General features: G+C 43.9%; 1 protein-coding gene across 10 annotated transcripts in view; it reads left to right on the top strand.

The window, feature by feature from the left end:
• EVL (Enah/Vasp-like) overlaps positions 1-15,579 on the top strand; it is a 121,449-nt gene that overhangs the window by 100,052 nt on the left and 5,818 nt on the right. For 7 of the 10 annotated variants that reach the window (XM_032112803.1, XM_032112807.1, XM_032112805.1 and 4 more), the window contains 7 exons: positions 2,618-2,681; positions 5,889-5,950; positions 7,218-8,081; positions 10,009-10,238; positions 10,889-11,010; positions 13,430-13,490; positions 15,459-15,525. In XM_032112803.1, the coding sequence (XP_031968694.1) occupies positions 2,618-2,681; positions 5,889-5,950; positions 7,218-8,081; positions 10,009-10,238; positions 10,889-11,010; positions 13,430-13,490; positions 15,459-15,525 (1,470 nt within the window). The remainder of the gene's footprint in view (positions 1-2,617; positions 2,682-5,888; positions 5,951-7,217; positions 8,082-10,008; positions 10,239-10,888; positions 11,011-13,429; positions 13,491-15,458; positions 15,526-15,579) is intronic. The other 3 variants (XM_032112809.1, XM_032112811.1, XM_032112810.1) reach the window with 1 other exon arrangement.

Raw genomic sequence — 15,579 nt, 5'->3', positions numbered from 1 at the left:
TTGAAGAAGCACGAAATCCTGGTTGCTCAGCCAAACAAATGGTCCTCGTTTCGACATTTTCCTACGTGTATGCAATCAGCGTTGCTTGCAGTTGTAGCGAAAGTAAAAAAGGGAAAAGAAACATCGCTTGGAGCTTCCCCGGCAGGAGAGAAAGGATGGCATTGTTCCTGTTAGTTCGTGCCTTCCTGGCACAGCTACACCAGAGTGGAAGCCGGAGCATGGGTTTTCTTTCAGGGACAGCTGTGTTCCAGGTTTATGGCTGGCCGCCGTTCCAGACGTGGACATCTCTGCGCAGCGGTGCAGGAGCAGCCACCGGCACATGGAAACCTCCACACCCACCACAGAGCAGTGCCCCGTGCCAGGAGTTCCCCCTTGCTGTCTGTAGGGACAGCTGGGGAAGGGCAGAGCGGCCGCTGGGGTGGGGCTGAGCAGGAGGAGAAAAAACAAACACGGAAAAACATCTGTGTGCTCCCAAAGTCTGCCTTCAGCTGAATCACAAGATGCTGATATAAAAGCGTGGTTTATTATTGCAAAGCAACGAAGCGAGGAAACACAGACATTCGCAGAGTTATCTCCTGCGTTAATTAGTTGTTAAAAATGTGGCTCACAGCAGCTGTGAGGCTGCAAACGGGTCAGTAACAAAACTGTTTCTCCTGCTTATTGTGCTGAGAAGGGCTCTTCTCTGTGAGGCTGTTCCCACGGGCTGCCAGGGTCAGAGGCAGCTCACAGGGCAACTAGAGAAGCATCTTCAAATGAGGGTGGCATCACCAAGAGCACTCTCTGTTCATGTCTGCTTCTGTCTGAGAAATACCTAAGAATGTGGAGAGGAATTAAACCTAGAAATGCAGTTGAATTTAAACCCTCTCAGCCTCACAGCTGTCTGCCGTACGTGCACAGCAGAGCACACATGTACGGAACCAAGCATGAAATTAATCCCTGCCTTCCGTGTCTGTGAGCTGGGGCTGAGCAGGCTAAGAGCTGTCCCTGGCTTCCTCACGTGTAGTTTCTGATAAGATCCTTGCTACACCCTAAACTGCTTTCATGTGAGCCGCCTGCTTTGTGGTTCCCAAATACTTGCTAAGTTTTTCCCTGAGGCTTGCTTCCCAAAGCAGTCACCTGCTCCCCCACGTTCATTGTTTCCTGTGATCCTTACAAAATGTGGCATTTCTGTGTAAACAGTTTGCCAAAGAGCTATGATAAACAACACTAAGTTGTCAGTCATGACTCATTAAAGAAGTGAACTGTCTTCACTTCCTGCCCAATCATAGGATATTTTTAATTGTCAGAGCTTTTGACTTAGTGGTTGTCACTGGCTTCATTTTTGGGAGACCCAAAATTAGAATACCCAGGCCTGGTTTTCAGAAAGTGCTGTGTACCCTTCAAATGTTAGTCCTTAAACACATTTCAAAAACATGCACGATTTCCTCAGGATCAGTCAATGCTCTGGAATTTCTGACTATGATGCATTTTTGCCATCTTTCCTGTTTTCGTAGTTTCTAAATTGGTTTTCAGATAACATTCAGCCTGGCAGTAATACATAAAGAATATAGAGATAAATGCGCTTAACAATTTGAGAGTGACATATTTAGGTTTGTAAGTGTTTAATTCTGATTTTCTTTCGTTGGATAACTTTTAAAGGGTGAAGTTTTACATTTGAAAATGAAAAAATAAGGAGGCATAATGATTTCCTGCACATAACTGATCTCCTAACTTTATCAGGAAAATTGCTGTTGGATTTAATAAAAGTCTTAGCTGTTTAATCCCAGTTGAACCCCACCTCTTCAAGTCAATGGAACAGTCCTCCTTGTAATAAATGCAAGACCACTTATGTTACCAACAGTTACTTTTATTTTCAGAATAATTGTTTCTTTCTGAAAATGGATGTAGTGTGAGTGTCCTTGATTAAATGTTCGAGAACAGAGATTACATGATCAATCAAGAGAGGAGATGTGACTGAAATGGTGACACGCACAGTCAGTTTTTTGTTGGTGGATGCCAGTGAAAGCTCAGCTTGATGTGGATCCTCCAGAAGCAGAAGCAGCATCCTCCACAGCGTTGTAAAAAGAAAAGCCACCTTTGTAAAAGGCTTGTTTAATTTTGCATCTCTTTGCAACTTCCATCAGGCAGCTTTTGATGCCAGCTCAGCATCAGAGCAGCACAAGTTAGCGTGTGTGCTCCCAGACTCAGCAAGGTGGTTGAGTTTGTGTTCAAGCACAGAATAATCCCTGAAGGATGGAGCTGAACCATGCCAAAGCTAGAAATGCATCCCAGTGTGAGGCACTGTCCTTCTACAGGACAACTTTTGCAACACTGCAGGTCTTCACCATCACTGAGGGATTAGTATGTAATCTACAGCGACTGTGGTGCCAAGTTTCTGGACAAATCAGCTTCCACATTTAGCCACTGGACTCTCCCAGTGGGACTAAAAATGTACAGGAGGCAGTGATTTGTCTAATAGGAAAAAAAAGAGCTAAAAATAATAATAAAGCAAAGAAAAGACAATAATGCTTGAGGTTTATCTGTCATGGTAAGATGGAGAAACAATCTGAGTGGCACTGTTTTTTGGAAGTCAGCCACATTTGCTTTCTTAATAGCATCCTCTTATTTTTTTCTGTAGGTCCAGCTGCCCAGCGCCAGATCCAGAATGGTCCATCTCCAGATGAGATGGAAGCACAGAGAAGGTGAGTTAATCAGCTGAGGCAGAGTTCTAGTTTGTGACTTGGATGAACATGCAGTCCTTTGTTCACCAGTAAGCACTGCTCTTTTAACTTGTATATGTTTTAACCTGGTTCTGAATGTTTTGTAATTATTGCTAATGATTCTGTAATGACTTTTAAAGGGTGAAGTGAGCCAAAGTTCATATTCTAGGTAAACTCTTTGCTTGGTAGCTACTCAGGAGTCTTCCTGCCTCCAAAAACTATAAGGAAAGTGTAGGGAAACTAGTTTCCTGCACCTTTATGAATAACTGTGAAGGATCTGAGATTTAGTAGGGATTTACCCATAACTGTTAAATGGGTCAGCAGTGATGATATTTCACCTGAGATTTACCTGGGGATATCAGAGCTATCATAAAGGTCAGAGAGCCCCAGCTCACCCCAAGGCAGGCGGTGTCACCTCTCCCACTGCCTTCCTGAAAAACCTGATCCAGCTCTTCCTTTGACCAGAGGAAGTCACTGATTCTGCAGACCATATGTAATTCAGACCTCCAGTTTGGGTGTCTATTCCGTGCATTTAAAATGTGAGCAGCTTAACTATATTAGAATAAAAATACTTTATTTATTCTTTTTTGTTTAGAGACAGTAAAAGCCCTTTGGGTAGGTATTATTTGACTGCTACAGGGCACATGGCCATGGGAAAGCTTCTTTTGCTCCACTGGAGTGGAATAAGATATGCCAGTAGATGCAGTTAGATATTACTGCATCTGCACTAGAGGACTTTCAGCTTTAATTATGCTGATGCATTCTTTAAGCAGACTGAATTTTAAGCCTAGGGGGATTTTTTTAACATCTTATAAGCAGGCAAGGAAATTAAGTTACAGTATCTACCCTGCAAATTTGTCTGTTTAAAAGGTTTTTCAGAGACCTTTACACAAATGTTTAAAGAATATCTTTTTAAGTCAGAGTGTAATTTGTCCTCTCTTGTACTTTACTCCTTGCATACTCCTTAAGTAGCCTTGTGCCAATCACAGGCTTTATTTAGTTTGACTGGAATAAATTTGACTTCCTAAGAGTTTAAGAACTTCTCCTTTTAGCATGTGTAGGAGGGTGCATTTGGCACATATAAACTGCTTCTGACCAAGGTCAGAAAGGACTGGTATGAACCCCAGTGACTTCAAGTGGCAGTGGCTAACCCCTGGTTTGGGTTTTTTGCACCCTGCACCTCAATCTGTTCTGCAGCAGCTCTAATGATTTGGGAGTGTCTTACCCATATTTCTTTCCTGGTCTGTCAGACTGGAATTTTCCAAGTTGGTTCTCTAGATAAACCTAGAATTTCCACCAGGTTTAATCAGGAAAATGTATGTATCAAATTTTTCGTCATCATCAAATTTTGCTGATAAATGCCAAGCTAAGGTAGGGGAGAGTATGCTCAGGAAATTCCTAGTACATGTGTTTACAATTGAAATTTTAGCAGTGCAATTGATGCTGTTGTATTCGTAACAACCAAGAAAGAGCTAGGGTATGTATCAAAGTAAAGATTTCTATTTATTTGGTTTAAAGTGTCACAGCTTAAATGACACCAGTTGAATCAACCAACTAAGACTTTCTCAAAACTCACTCACCTTTGCACGTATGATAATTTTCTCAGAAACCTGCAATTTTCTGGAAGTTGCATGTATTGCATGTCCTGAGCATGAAACTTCTTTAGGATTGATCCCTCCACAGCAAAATCATGTATTTTCCTGTCCCATATATTGAACTAGAATTGAAACACGGAAAATCTATTTGCAGGTTAAGATATTCTTTCTTTTCTGCATAATATAACTTTATTTTTATGGACTATCTTTTAAAAGCTTCTATTGGTATATAAATAAGATAAAATTGTTCAGCATTGCAGACTTTGGAAAGTACAAGTAAAAATGTAACAGGGTGTCTTAAAATACTGTGCAAGGAGTCAAAATAGAAATGTTGCTTAGAGTTGAGCTTGCTTTACTGTACAGACCATGAAGTAAACTGCTGAGAAAAGAGAAAACTGCACAGTGAAGACTGAGGTAAAGATAAATGAAGCTAATTAAGGCAAATTTGACCTAGAAACTGTGGAAGAAAATGGTAATAAACTTTATTACCAAGTGCTTCAGCAGGGTAAATTCAGAGTTGTATTTTAATATTGTTGAAGTCTTTAGTCCACATCCATGCACATATCCATTGCCAAGAAGCCTGGCAAGCAGTCTAGTTTTTAGCTATCAGTTTCTTTAAGAGGAGCCAGGTGAGGGTGGGTTTGTGGCGGGGGTCAGGGACATCCGTTCCCACAAGAGTGCTCCAGTGTGCAGGAGCAGACCTCTGCTGATGGGCCCTTGGAACTGCACATCCCTGCAGACCTGTACCAAGCCTCTCCCTGGGGGCCAGCAGGCCTGGGCAGCACGGGAGCTGGCAGCTCCTGGGGGGAAAGGTGCCAAAAGAGCAGCAGTGCAGAGCTGGGATGGGTATTTGCAGGGGAAGCTCAGTGGTGCTGGTGGTGGTGCTGGTGGAACAGGAACAGCTGTGCTGGGGCTGTCAGCCAGACTGGACAGTGCTAAAAAGGGCTTCAATGTGCACCTGGACAACAGAGGCTTTGTGCAGTCAGCACCAAAACACAGATCAAGCTTTGCTATATTTTCATTCTAACTGTAAGTGCTTTGGACTCCTGATCCGTAAAAGACTCTGGACTGTGTCATTTTGAATATTTCCTTCCCTGGATATATTCAAAAGCTATCTGGACAGAATCCTGGGGATTGTGTCCTCCAGGGGATCCTGCTTGAGCAGGGAGGCTGGACTAGATGGCCTCCAGTGGTGCCTTGTCCCTTATCCAAAGTGTGATTCTGTGATTTTATGTGAGATGCCTCTTACTCCTTCTTTGCAATGCTCATACACTTCAGGTTAAGAGCATGCATGTTTGCTGTGCTCTCCTGGGCCTTGGGCATTGCCTATTCCTTGTGCAGAGCCACTGAGGAGTTACCTTAAAAGGATCAACCAACCCCTGCAGTGTCTGGTGCATGCAGGGCTATGTCCTGGTTAAGCTTCCCAATGTGTGAACTGGAACTGGCTGCAGCCAGGACAAGTGAAATCAGACCCACCTCCACCTCACAGGATCAGCTCTTGCCCCAGACACACAGTGCTTCTCTGGGTATAAAGCTTTTACTCAAAATTATAAAGAATACCTAATGACCAAGGGTTTTTTCATTGCTGTTTTAGACAAGTGATGGAGCAACAGCAACAACGCCAGGAATCGCTGGAAAGAAGAACCTCTACCACAGGCATGTATCAAATCAAGCAGATACAGTCTCTCCCTGATTGTCTCCTCTTGCTGTTGTCGGGGTTTGTGGGTGATGTACAAGAGCTAGACTGCTAAAAGTGGTTATAGTTATGATTACATTTTAGAGATTAGATTTTCAGCTAGAGACACGCATTCGGGCATGGTTGTGTTGTTTTGCAGGGGCTCAGGTCTGGGGCATGCAGGTGGAGCTAGGCAGGTTTTGCACTTGGCAAAACTTGTACAGCTGAGGGGCATTTTTGGTGTTCTGAGGGGGCCTCCCCATGCTTCTTCCACACCCCTGAGGAGAGCAGGTAGTGCAGCCACCACAGAAGTGACTCCGTGTTTCCAGGGGATGTCAGCACGAAGGAGTTGATGTGCTGGACGTGCTCAGGTACTCCCCATTGCTCTGCAGCACAAAGCAAACTACAGCACAGAGGAAGATACAGCTCTAGATGTTCTTCACTGGGGATTTTGTGATCATGAAGTCTTCTGTGAGCTTAATGGAAAATATATATATATTTAATGAGCTTACAAAAATCTTCTATAGCATATTAAGTTGCACTAAGTTGAGAGAAGAGATGACCGGAATAGTTTATAGCTACAAAGTATAGCTTTGCCTCTGAAAGGCAGCAGAGCAAGCAAGCCAAGATGGCCATCTTGTGTTTGGGCTTTGGTTTGGGGCAAGTTTTTTTCAGTTAATCTGGCCACATAAGTGAAATGTTTTTCCTCAGCTGTTAAACTTCTTAGTTTTTGACTAGAAACCAGCTCAGACATAGACACATGCCTTCAGTGACAGAAAGAGTTGAACTCTTGTTTCAGCAGAGATTAGTGTGCTGTTCTGTATAGGGAACTTAGCCAAAATCCTGCTTTGGCATACACAAGGAGTGGGTCCTAGGGGGTGCTGGCTGTTCCCTCTCTGCCTATAGGGTGGCCACCTCTGTGTTCAGCATGTCACTTGCACCTGTCCCTGGTGCAAAGGTGATGCTCGTGCTCCTGACTCAGATTCACGTGGGGCTTGGAGGAGCCTCACTGGCACCAGAGCATGCAGCCCATCCCGTACTGCCAGGGTTCTGCTCTACACACCCCTCTGGATCTGCTGAGGGCTGGAAATCCCCAAGCTGGTGCCTGCACCATCTCCTCTTTGCTTTGTTTGAGTTTCTGTTTGCGTTTACTTCATGGTTCCTTTTCCTCTGTTCCACTTTGCCTTGGTTTCGTTCCTTCCTGCGTACCCACCTTATTCTTTTCATTTGTCTTTTCTGTTCTTTTAGTTTCCACCCTTCAACCAAGCATATGCTCTCCCCCCTGTCTTCCCCAGTCTCCTTCTCCCACACCTAGTAACTGCAGTGCTCCTGCCTCTGGTGTTGTGCTCCCCCCATTACCTCAAGCCAGCGCTGTCTCTTCAGCACCCATTGCCCCTGAGGTCACTAGTCAGTCCCCTTTCCTATCCCAGCAGAGAGCCAGAGAGCCCCCACAATTCCTGCACAGGCACTCGGTCTCTGAGCTGCCAGCAGCCCCAGGTTCCTCCCCTCCACCCTGCCCAAACAGCAGGACTGTCATGCCAGGCATCAGGCGAACCTCGCTGTCTCCACCACCTCTCCATCCTTCCCATTCTCCCTTTCCCTCTCACCAGCCTCTCAGGGGCTCTTCTCTTTCCTGCTCTCCTCAGTCTTCTGCTCCCTCTGCCACAAATGCACCATCTCTGCAGAAGGGTGATGTCCTGCAGCCACGTGGTCCCACCATCCTGCCTGTGATTCCTGTCCCACCTGACAGGGCCAAGGCACCCACAGATAAAGCAGGGTGGGAGACCTCAGCAAATGTACCCCTGAACGGCCATCCTGAAGAACAAATTGCTTTAGGTCCCCTTGGAACCCAGGTGAAAAGTGTGGATGGGTCCTTCTTTCCACACCTAGGAGCTGCACCCTGCTCCCTGCTGCCCACCATCGCCAGCCCCCCCAGCTCCTCTGGCCAGGCTCCCTCCCCATCCTGCCATCTGTCATCCTGTCCTGCACAGCAGTGGTGTCAGCCCATGTCACACTGTCTTCCATTGCCTCCCCCTCACGCTGCTGTGTCTGAGGTGGCTATGCCCAGGAGGATCCCTCCTTACATGACATCATCAGCCATTGCCCACTTGAGTAAGTACTGATTGTGATTGAGTTGCAACCTGTGTAAAGCCTCAGCTGTCAGTTATTCAAAAAGCCTGGCTGGCACTACCCCTGACCGATAGAAAAAGGGCTGAGAGCCCCAAAGCTACCCCTGTTGTATGTGATTTCTGACACTGGGGTGCAAAAATACCAAAATCACTCCAGACCGGGCAAAAAGTAAGAATTACAGAACCAGGACCCTGTATATGGGTTGTTGCAATGCATATTCCTACTGTATTATCCCAGACCAAGATTTTTGTCATTTGGCAGAGTCAAGTTGTTTCAAAGAGCTTCATATAGAACCTATTTTCAGCTGGTCCAAACATAGTGGATGGGCTCTTCTGAAGCTGGAGGCCAGGTCTGTGGTAGGTTTCTTGTCTGTGTAGGAATATTGGTAGAGGTGGTGATTTTTACTCTTTTTGTTAAGTGGTATTTCTGTTACCAGTGAAACACAGAATATGGATTTTGTCTAAGATACCCAGAATCCCCTGTGGTTGTGCAATTTATTTAATTCAAGAAACTCTCTTCCTGGTATTCACTGCATTTATAGTTGTGGGCTTGTCACTGTAACTATTCTAGCAAACTTTTCTCATTGAAGGTAGATCAAGGGCTTGGGTCTGGCCACTTTGCATATGGTCTTGATTCCTCATGCCTATCTAAAGCCTGCGGAGTGAGAACAATTGCAAGCAATGCCTATTTGCAATTCAGAGCATATGTTTTGTGACTTGGCTCTATTCAGGTTTATAACCACATTTAATGCTAAAGTGGTGTGCCTAGAAAAGGAAGAAAACTAAGACATTCCCTTTTACTTTCTGCTAAAAGTATTACTGCAACCTCTGGAGGCTCAGTCCTTCAGCTGATGTAAGTCCTTGAAATCCACTTAGTTCAATAAAGTTATTTTAAACTCACATCAGTCCATTATTTTGACTCAGTTCAATTTTTGCCTGAGGCTGGCCTCTAATTAGGTGGGTGTAGTTTTGCAATTACAATTAAATGTACCCACAATGAATTACTAGCTATTATGTTCATGAGCAAAAGAGGGCTTGAAATGTTTAAAGTATTTCTAATAGCAGCTATGGTTCATTTCAAGAATGGAATTGGGAGTGTGAAATAATGGCAGAAGAAACCACAGAAATAAGGCAGTATTATAAGAAAACCTAGATAAGAAGAGAAACAGGCTGTTAATGTTAACATGGTTTCCAAATGTTTCTCAGTCAAAACTCACCTGTCTTTCAAAGTAACACTTCCTGAACAACTGAACCCGTGAATGTGTACCAAGAGCAGCCTGTTCTGACAGGATGTACACAGGGAAATACCCTAGGGGAGATGTATTTGTTCAGCTGACCTGTTACAGACAGGTGAAACACTGCAATGGAGTTACCACTGTCAGCCCTTCCAGCAGGCTGCTGCTGCTGTGAGGAGCTTTGCTGAACCTCAGGGTGCTTGAGCTGGAGTGTCCCCTGGTTATTCTGCAAAACTGGCTGAGGCCACACACCTTCTGCATGACAGAAAGAAGGGTGTGTCCCTGTAGCCCACAATTCTCCTGGAAAGCTGATGTTAACCAAAGTCCATGGAGTTTATTATCTCCATATAGAGGGCTGTGGGGGAAGCAGAAAAATATGCCACTTATGAATTGGGAAGCATTGTGTTCTGATTCTGACACAGAATGAAATACTAGCCCAGCCAGGGAGGAGGGAGAAGACTGCTCGGCAGTGACAGAGTCTCACAGGAGGGCACAACTGTAGCTGACTGACCAGTGATACAACTACCTCTTCCCATTCTTCCACGTGCATAGTGCTTCCTTGCATTGACCACTTGTCCTGGAGTCAGGCCGTGGCATTGGGAGTGGGAACATGACCTTATCTGTGAGCTGGAGGAGATTGTGCTTCACATCTAATTCCTGTTCTCTGCATTTCAGGCCCAGCACTTCCACCTGGCCACCCCAGTGGTGCTGCTGTGATCCCTGCTTCATCTGGGGGGCCCCCACCTCCGCCACCCCCCCCAGTCCCTCCACCACCCATGGGAGCCGCGCCCCCCCCACCGCCCCCACTGCCAGCCGGTGCCGGCCAAGGGGCTGGCGCTGAAGATGGGTCAGTGTCAGGGCTCGCAGCAGCTCTGGCTGGTGCCAAACTAAGGAGAGTTCAACGGGTAAGGAGGTGGCGCTGGGACTCCCCGATGGGCTCTTCTCTGCTGCGGGAAAGCCTGGCACAGCTTGGTGTAATGGTCTGCAAACCCAGCGTGAAACATGGTGAAACACGCTTCAGCTGACCATTGGGTGAACTTTTAAATGTGAGTTTGCAGTGCAAATAAAGCTGAGCAGGAAATGTTGGGTAGAGTTTATGCTCTTCAGAGCATATTAGTTAGAAAATGGCTGTGACTTCTCACATTGCCAGGATTTCATTTCTTCGACATAGTCCACCATTGTACTACGTATTAGTGTTTTCACTTGTTTTAAGTGGTTAAAACTACACTATACTTACAAAAACCAGTGTACACTTTTGAGGCCTCATGTCAGTAGCTGTCCACTTAGGTAAGGGTTGCTTAACCATGCATAAACATAATTATGAACAAGCAGCACTGTGGGTTTTTAGTCATTTGCCCATATGTTTGCATCACCCAGATCTGTCTTGGTTTTAGTAACATTCATGTGGGTCTTCTTCCCAAGGCAGAACACATCCTATCTCTGCTTTTGGGCTGTGATTGTGATTGCTGTTCCTAACACTTGGGAAAACTAGTCATTAAGGGCGGGGTTGTAAAGCAAACCTTTCATTAATTCCAATCATTATTTCTCTCTTAAGCCAGAAGATGGTTCAGGAGGGTCCAGCCCCAGTGGGGTCTCTAAGAGCGATGCCAATCGAACAAGTAGCGGAGGAGGCGGAGGAGGACTAATGGAAGAAATGAATAAATTACTGGCAAAAAGGTTTGTACTGACACCTCAAGTAAGCCCCATGAGGTCTGCAGCAAACTGTGGAACAAGGTGCTGTCATTTTTGTGGTTGGTAGCAGGTGCTTCTTTGCAATTGGATAGGTCCTGCTTAGATGTTGGTCGCCACTATTGCCTGACTTTAATGCAAAAGGTGTTGCAGCAATGATACCTGGCAGGGCGTAGCTGCTGCAGCAGATCCTGCAGCTTAGTACCTTCAAAGTTGGTGGTAAATACATCCTCTGGGCTTTAGCCATTTTACTGGATCTGTTTTCAAAGTTACTGTTTTCAGTAAGAGTAAACAATGAAAGGAACTTAGGCAAATCGTTCTTTACGCAGCACAGTCAGGATGTTGAGCCCAAAAATATAAACACAGGTGTAATAAAAGGACAACACCTAGGCAGATAAACTATTGGTTCTCAGTGTGTTTCAGACAGACTAGCCAAGTTATTCTCCACTGAAGCAAATTGTGATTATCAAGCTACCAGCTGCTAAAAGGCAGTTGATTTTTCCGATTTTTTTCTCTTTTCCCCTGATTCCATCAGTAATGTTCTTTCAAACTCCCAAGTTCCCTAGCGTAAGATGCTGTATTTTTAGATCTAAATTTTTTAAACTTATTAATAGTGAAAGAAGAGGATGAATAAAATAATGAAGGGTAAGTACAATTGTAGGGTGCACAGAGATGGAGTTTCTAAATAATATTATCTTAGTATAAAGACAGTTCCCAGCTCAAAAGATCTGATTCCAACTCTCTGCCATGTCCTGTTCATTTCAGAAGAAATTCTGAACATGGACTGTGGATGTAATCCTTTGAAAAGTATTAAATAAATACACAACACTGTAAAAGGTTCCCAGCAGTATAAAATAGCAAATAGACAACTTTCTTTCTTTTCAGAATTAAAATAGCTTGCCAGCTCTTAATAGTTTTTTATTAGTTCTTGGCCTGCTCTATATCAAGAGTGACCTTCCCTAACTGGAAGTTGTCTGCAAGCAAAGTAAGGTTTGATGACTAGATGCTGGGGTAACTAGCTCTGTTCAAGCAAGCAAGCTGAATGGACATCTTATATGTTTGGATATAGAAAATCTGCACACTTGTGTGTTCTAGTCTGAAGTGTACTCCAGTATGGCTTTTGGCAGGAGGATCTGTCTTCAGGTACTAAGGATAGAATTCCCCTGGTATCTTAAGAAAAGCACTTGCACTGCCATGAGCATTGTGCTGCCTCTACTCTGAAAATAACTGAGCTCCAAATCCTTTCCAAGGGAGTTGATAGCGACAGAATGGTCCCCTAAATTTTTCTTCACAGAGCCATGGAAGTAGCTGGAAATACACAAATGCCATTCAAGTGTGCAGTCTGGGCTGTTAAGCTGGTACTGAGAGGATTTCTTTTGGCTGCAAATTTCTTTTTATATGATGTGATGACATATGGAAAGGAGGAACCTGGCAGTGTGTTTCAGGTTGTTCTTACCTGCCTTACTTACCTACTATTATCAGGAGGTAAAAAAAAAATATTTTTTTTAGTTGAGCATGTTCAATAACAGAAATCAGAGTTATGAGCATGGGATCTCAGGGGCCCTTTTCTGGGCAGTAAACCCCATGCTCAGAAACAAGTAGTATGTCTAATGCTCAGTAAGTAATGGAGGAAAACATTTCTGAGAGCTCAGGTGCTATAAAATACCACTCTCTAGATTCAGTGGGCCTTGTGAGAGCAGCCCTTTGCCTCAGCACTAAAGTGCAAGCAGAAGAATGAACCCACAAACCACCATCATTCCCAGCCGAGTTAAGTTTGTTGCAGGACATAAATCTAACACTAGTCTCTCACTCTGGCAAATATTTCCCTCCCTTAGATTTGTAATAATTACAACTCCTTTTTTTTTGTTAGAAGAATCAAGTAAATATTAGGAAAAGACTTCAAAAAATATTACTGATCTAATAAAATTATTAATGCAGTTGAATATCAGGAAATAATTCTCACAGAGCACTGTGTCCTACAGACACATACTGCTCAGTTTGTTTGGGTTTTTGTCAAATTTTCATCAAATCCTTCAAGTTGTGTATCCAGTGAGGCTTTTCTCAGAAATCTTTCTTAGTGGTTCCTGAAATTTTTTTTTTTTCTGTGAGTTGAATTTTCAGAACCAAGACTAAATGAAAAACTTGTCAAATTGGTGTTTTAAAAAACATCTGCTAAGGGTGGTGTTCACAGGTGGGTAAAAGTAAAGTTCAGCACAACCAAAGTCCACATTGAGGCTTGAGCTGCAGTTCTCCTAATGGTCTCAAATGGGAAATTGGATGTCTAGAGCTTCAGCACCTGGCCCACTGGAGTACTGTTTAGAACCAAAACAGGGTTTAAAAATCAAGAATTTGTTTTCTTTTCATTATCCAGTTTGGCTAATGCCCTATCTCCTATTCCTTTGCAAAGGAGGAAAGCAGCGTCGCAGTCAGACAAGCCAGCTGACAAAAAGGAAGAGGAAAGCCAAAACGTAAGTGAGACACTCCTTCCTGATGTGCTCTTGCAGATTCCTTGTGGGCCAAAGCCCTGTGCTCATTCACTGTGTCTGGCAGGCAGTAACAAGCAGTGCTGATCCAGGAACAGATGTGCACATTCAATCCAAAGCTGAATGTAGCTGCTCCCACCTTTCCTGGGAACAGCACCCTATAAACAAGAATAGCTGCTTTATTCATAGGGGAGGTATTATCTAAACCAGGTTAATGGGCTCTGCTTCATGGTCTGATCCCAATGTTGTAGGGAACAGGAGATTCTTGCCCTGTAAGAAGGTGCATTGAACCTTCTGGCAAGTTAGTTTGAGATAAAGTTCATGTTTCTTATTTTATATTTGAGGCTTCAGATAAGCTGAAGTGGACTGTGAGCCCTGCAGTGTAACTTTGGATTGCCAGCCTCCATGCAAAGCAAGAATCAGCTCACTTCAGACCCCAGAGTGCACAGAGAATATGTCTGGGTAAAGAAGGGGAAATGGTGTATTAACCATTAGACCATGCAAAAGTCAAATTATGTGTTCATGATACCTACACTAAATTGAGATAGAATTTGGATAACTTTGGGAAACTTTGACTCATTTCTGTTCCACAAAAGCGATTATGCGAGAGGTATTATTTGACTCAGTCTGTAGACTGATCTTGATGCAGCAATTTTTAGTTCAACATGCAGATGAAAACACTTTTTTACCAGTTGAACTGGTATGCATGGAAGATCTTTCCTATTTCAAGGGAGGAGAGGATTTGCACTGTGTCCTTTCCCATGTGGTGCTTTTCCAGGCTGCTGCTCATTCAGCATTCCGGTTGCTAGCCAGTACCCTCGTGAAGGCTTTCTGCCACGGCTGCAAGATCATAAAGCATCCTGTGGGCCTCATATTGCCTGTGTAGAGATGTTTTCTCCAAAGACAAAGCTGATCAGTAGGAAATCCATTTTAAAAATTTCGGTTTTGCCCCAGGCAGAAAGGTTTGTAGCAAGAGCAGGAATAAGCACTTTTCACTGTTCAGGGAGAAAAGCAGCTATTTTTTGCACGTTCCTCAAGGGATGCTTCAAGCATGGAATTTGCCTGTTGAACCCGCTATGCAACCATTGCTCTTAATCTTGCCCCAAAGCTGGTTTTGAACCATACACTTGAAGATGAAAGGCACTATTTAGCTTCTAACTTTTCAGCCTCGTCTTTCTGTCCCTTCTTCTCTCTCCTTGAAACTCTACATTGGTTTATATCCCCAAACAAACTTTTCAATAGCACCAAACTGTTTAGAAAAGTTCATTTGTGTCTTGAGTACATTTCGTGTTCAGGGTATCCTTTTTGAAACTGGGTGCAATTCCATTTTACTATGCAGAGCTGATGCTTTGCCTGAGCATGTTTTGAGTGTTGCTAGATAATATTGTCATGTCAGATACATGGATGAATGGTTTATGATCTGTCACACATAAATCCGAGATAAAAGAATCCAAATCTCTGATGAAGTCTTCTACTTAAGAGGAGTACTGATTGATTAAGTTACATTCTGTAAGTACCTAGACTCCTCTCTCTGGTACTGGTGGCTGTCCTGGGGCAAAAGACTGGGATCTGAGCAACTGCTCCTTTAGATGGCTCACTTTCCACATCTCAGAGAGTTTCTAAATTTGGGAAATGGATGGTTTGTATTTAGGCAACAGCAGACAGTCCTTAAGAGTGGTTTCACCTGGTTTGGTATATAGAGATAAGAGTGATTGAGTGTAATCATGAAAAGGTGTCCATACTAGATAAAACAAAAAGGATTTATTTTGCCATCCTAAAGGGAGAGAAAAGTTAAAGTGTAAATGGCCTTGAGCCCATACCTTGGCAGCAGTGCCTGTTGGACAGGGAGGAAACTTGCTTTTGCACTATATATGCTGCAGCTGTCTCCAGAGTAGAAGAGGACTCTGTGCTTCATCTCCAAAACTCAGTAATATCCTCTTTTTCTCTTTGTAGGATGATGCTAGCACCTCTCCTTCAACCAGTACACGAGGCTCTGCCCAGCAGCAGCAAAATTCATCAGGTATTATTTAAGTTGAACTACTGGCATTGTAGTTGTCTTCTTAATGTAATCTTC

Source organism: Corvus moneduloides, chromosome 6, assembly GCF_009650955.1.
Source record: "Corvus moneduloides isolate bCorMon1 chromosome 6, bCorMon1.pri, whole genome shotgun sequence".
Lineage (NCBI taxonomy): Eukaryota > Metazoa > Chordata > Aves > Passeriformes > Corvidae > Corvus > Corvus moneduloides.
This window is presented reverse-complemented; position numbering and strand designations above follow the sequence as displayed.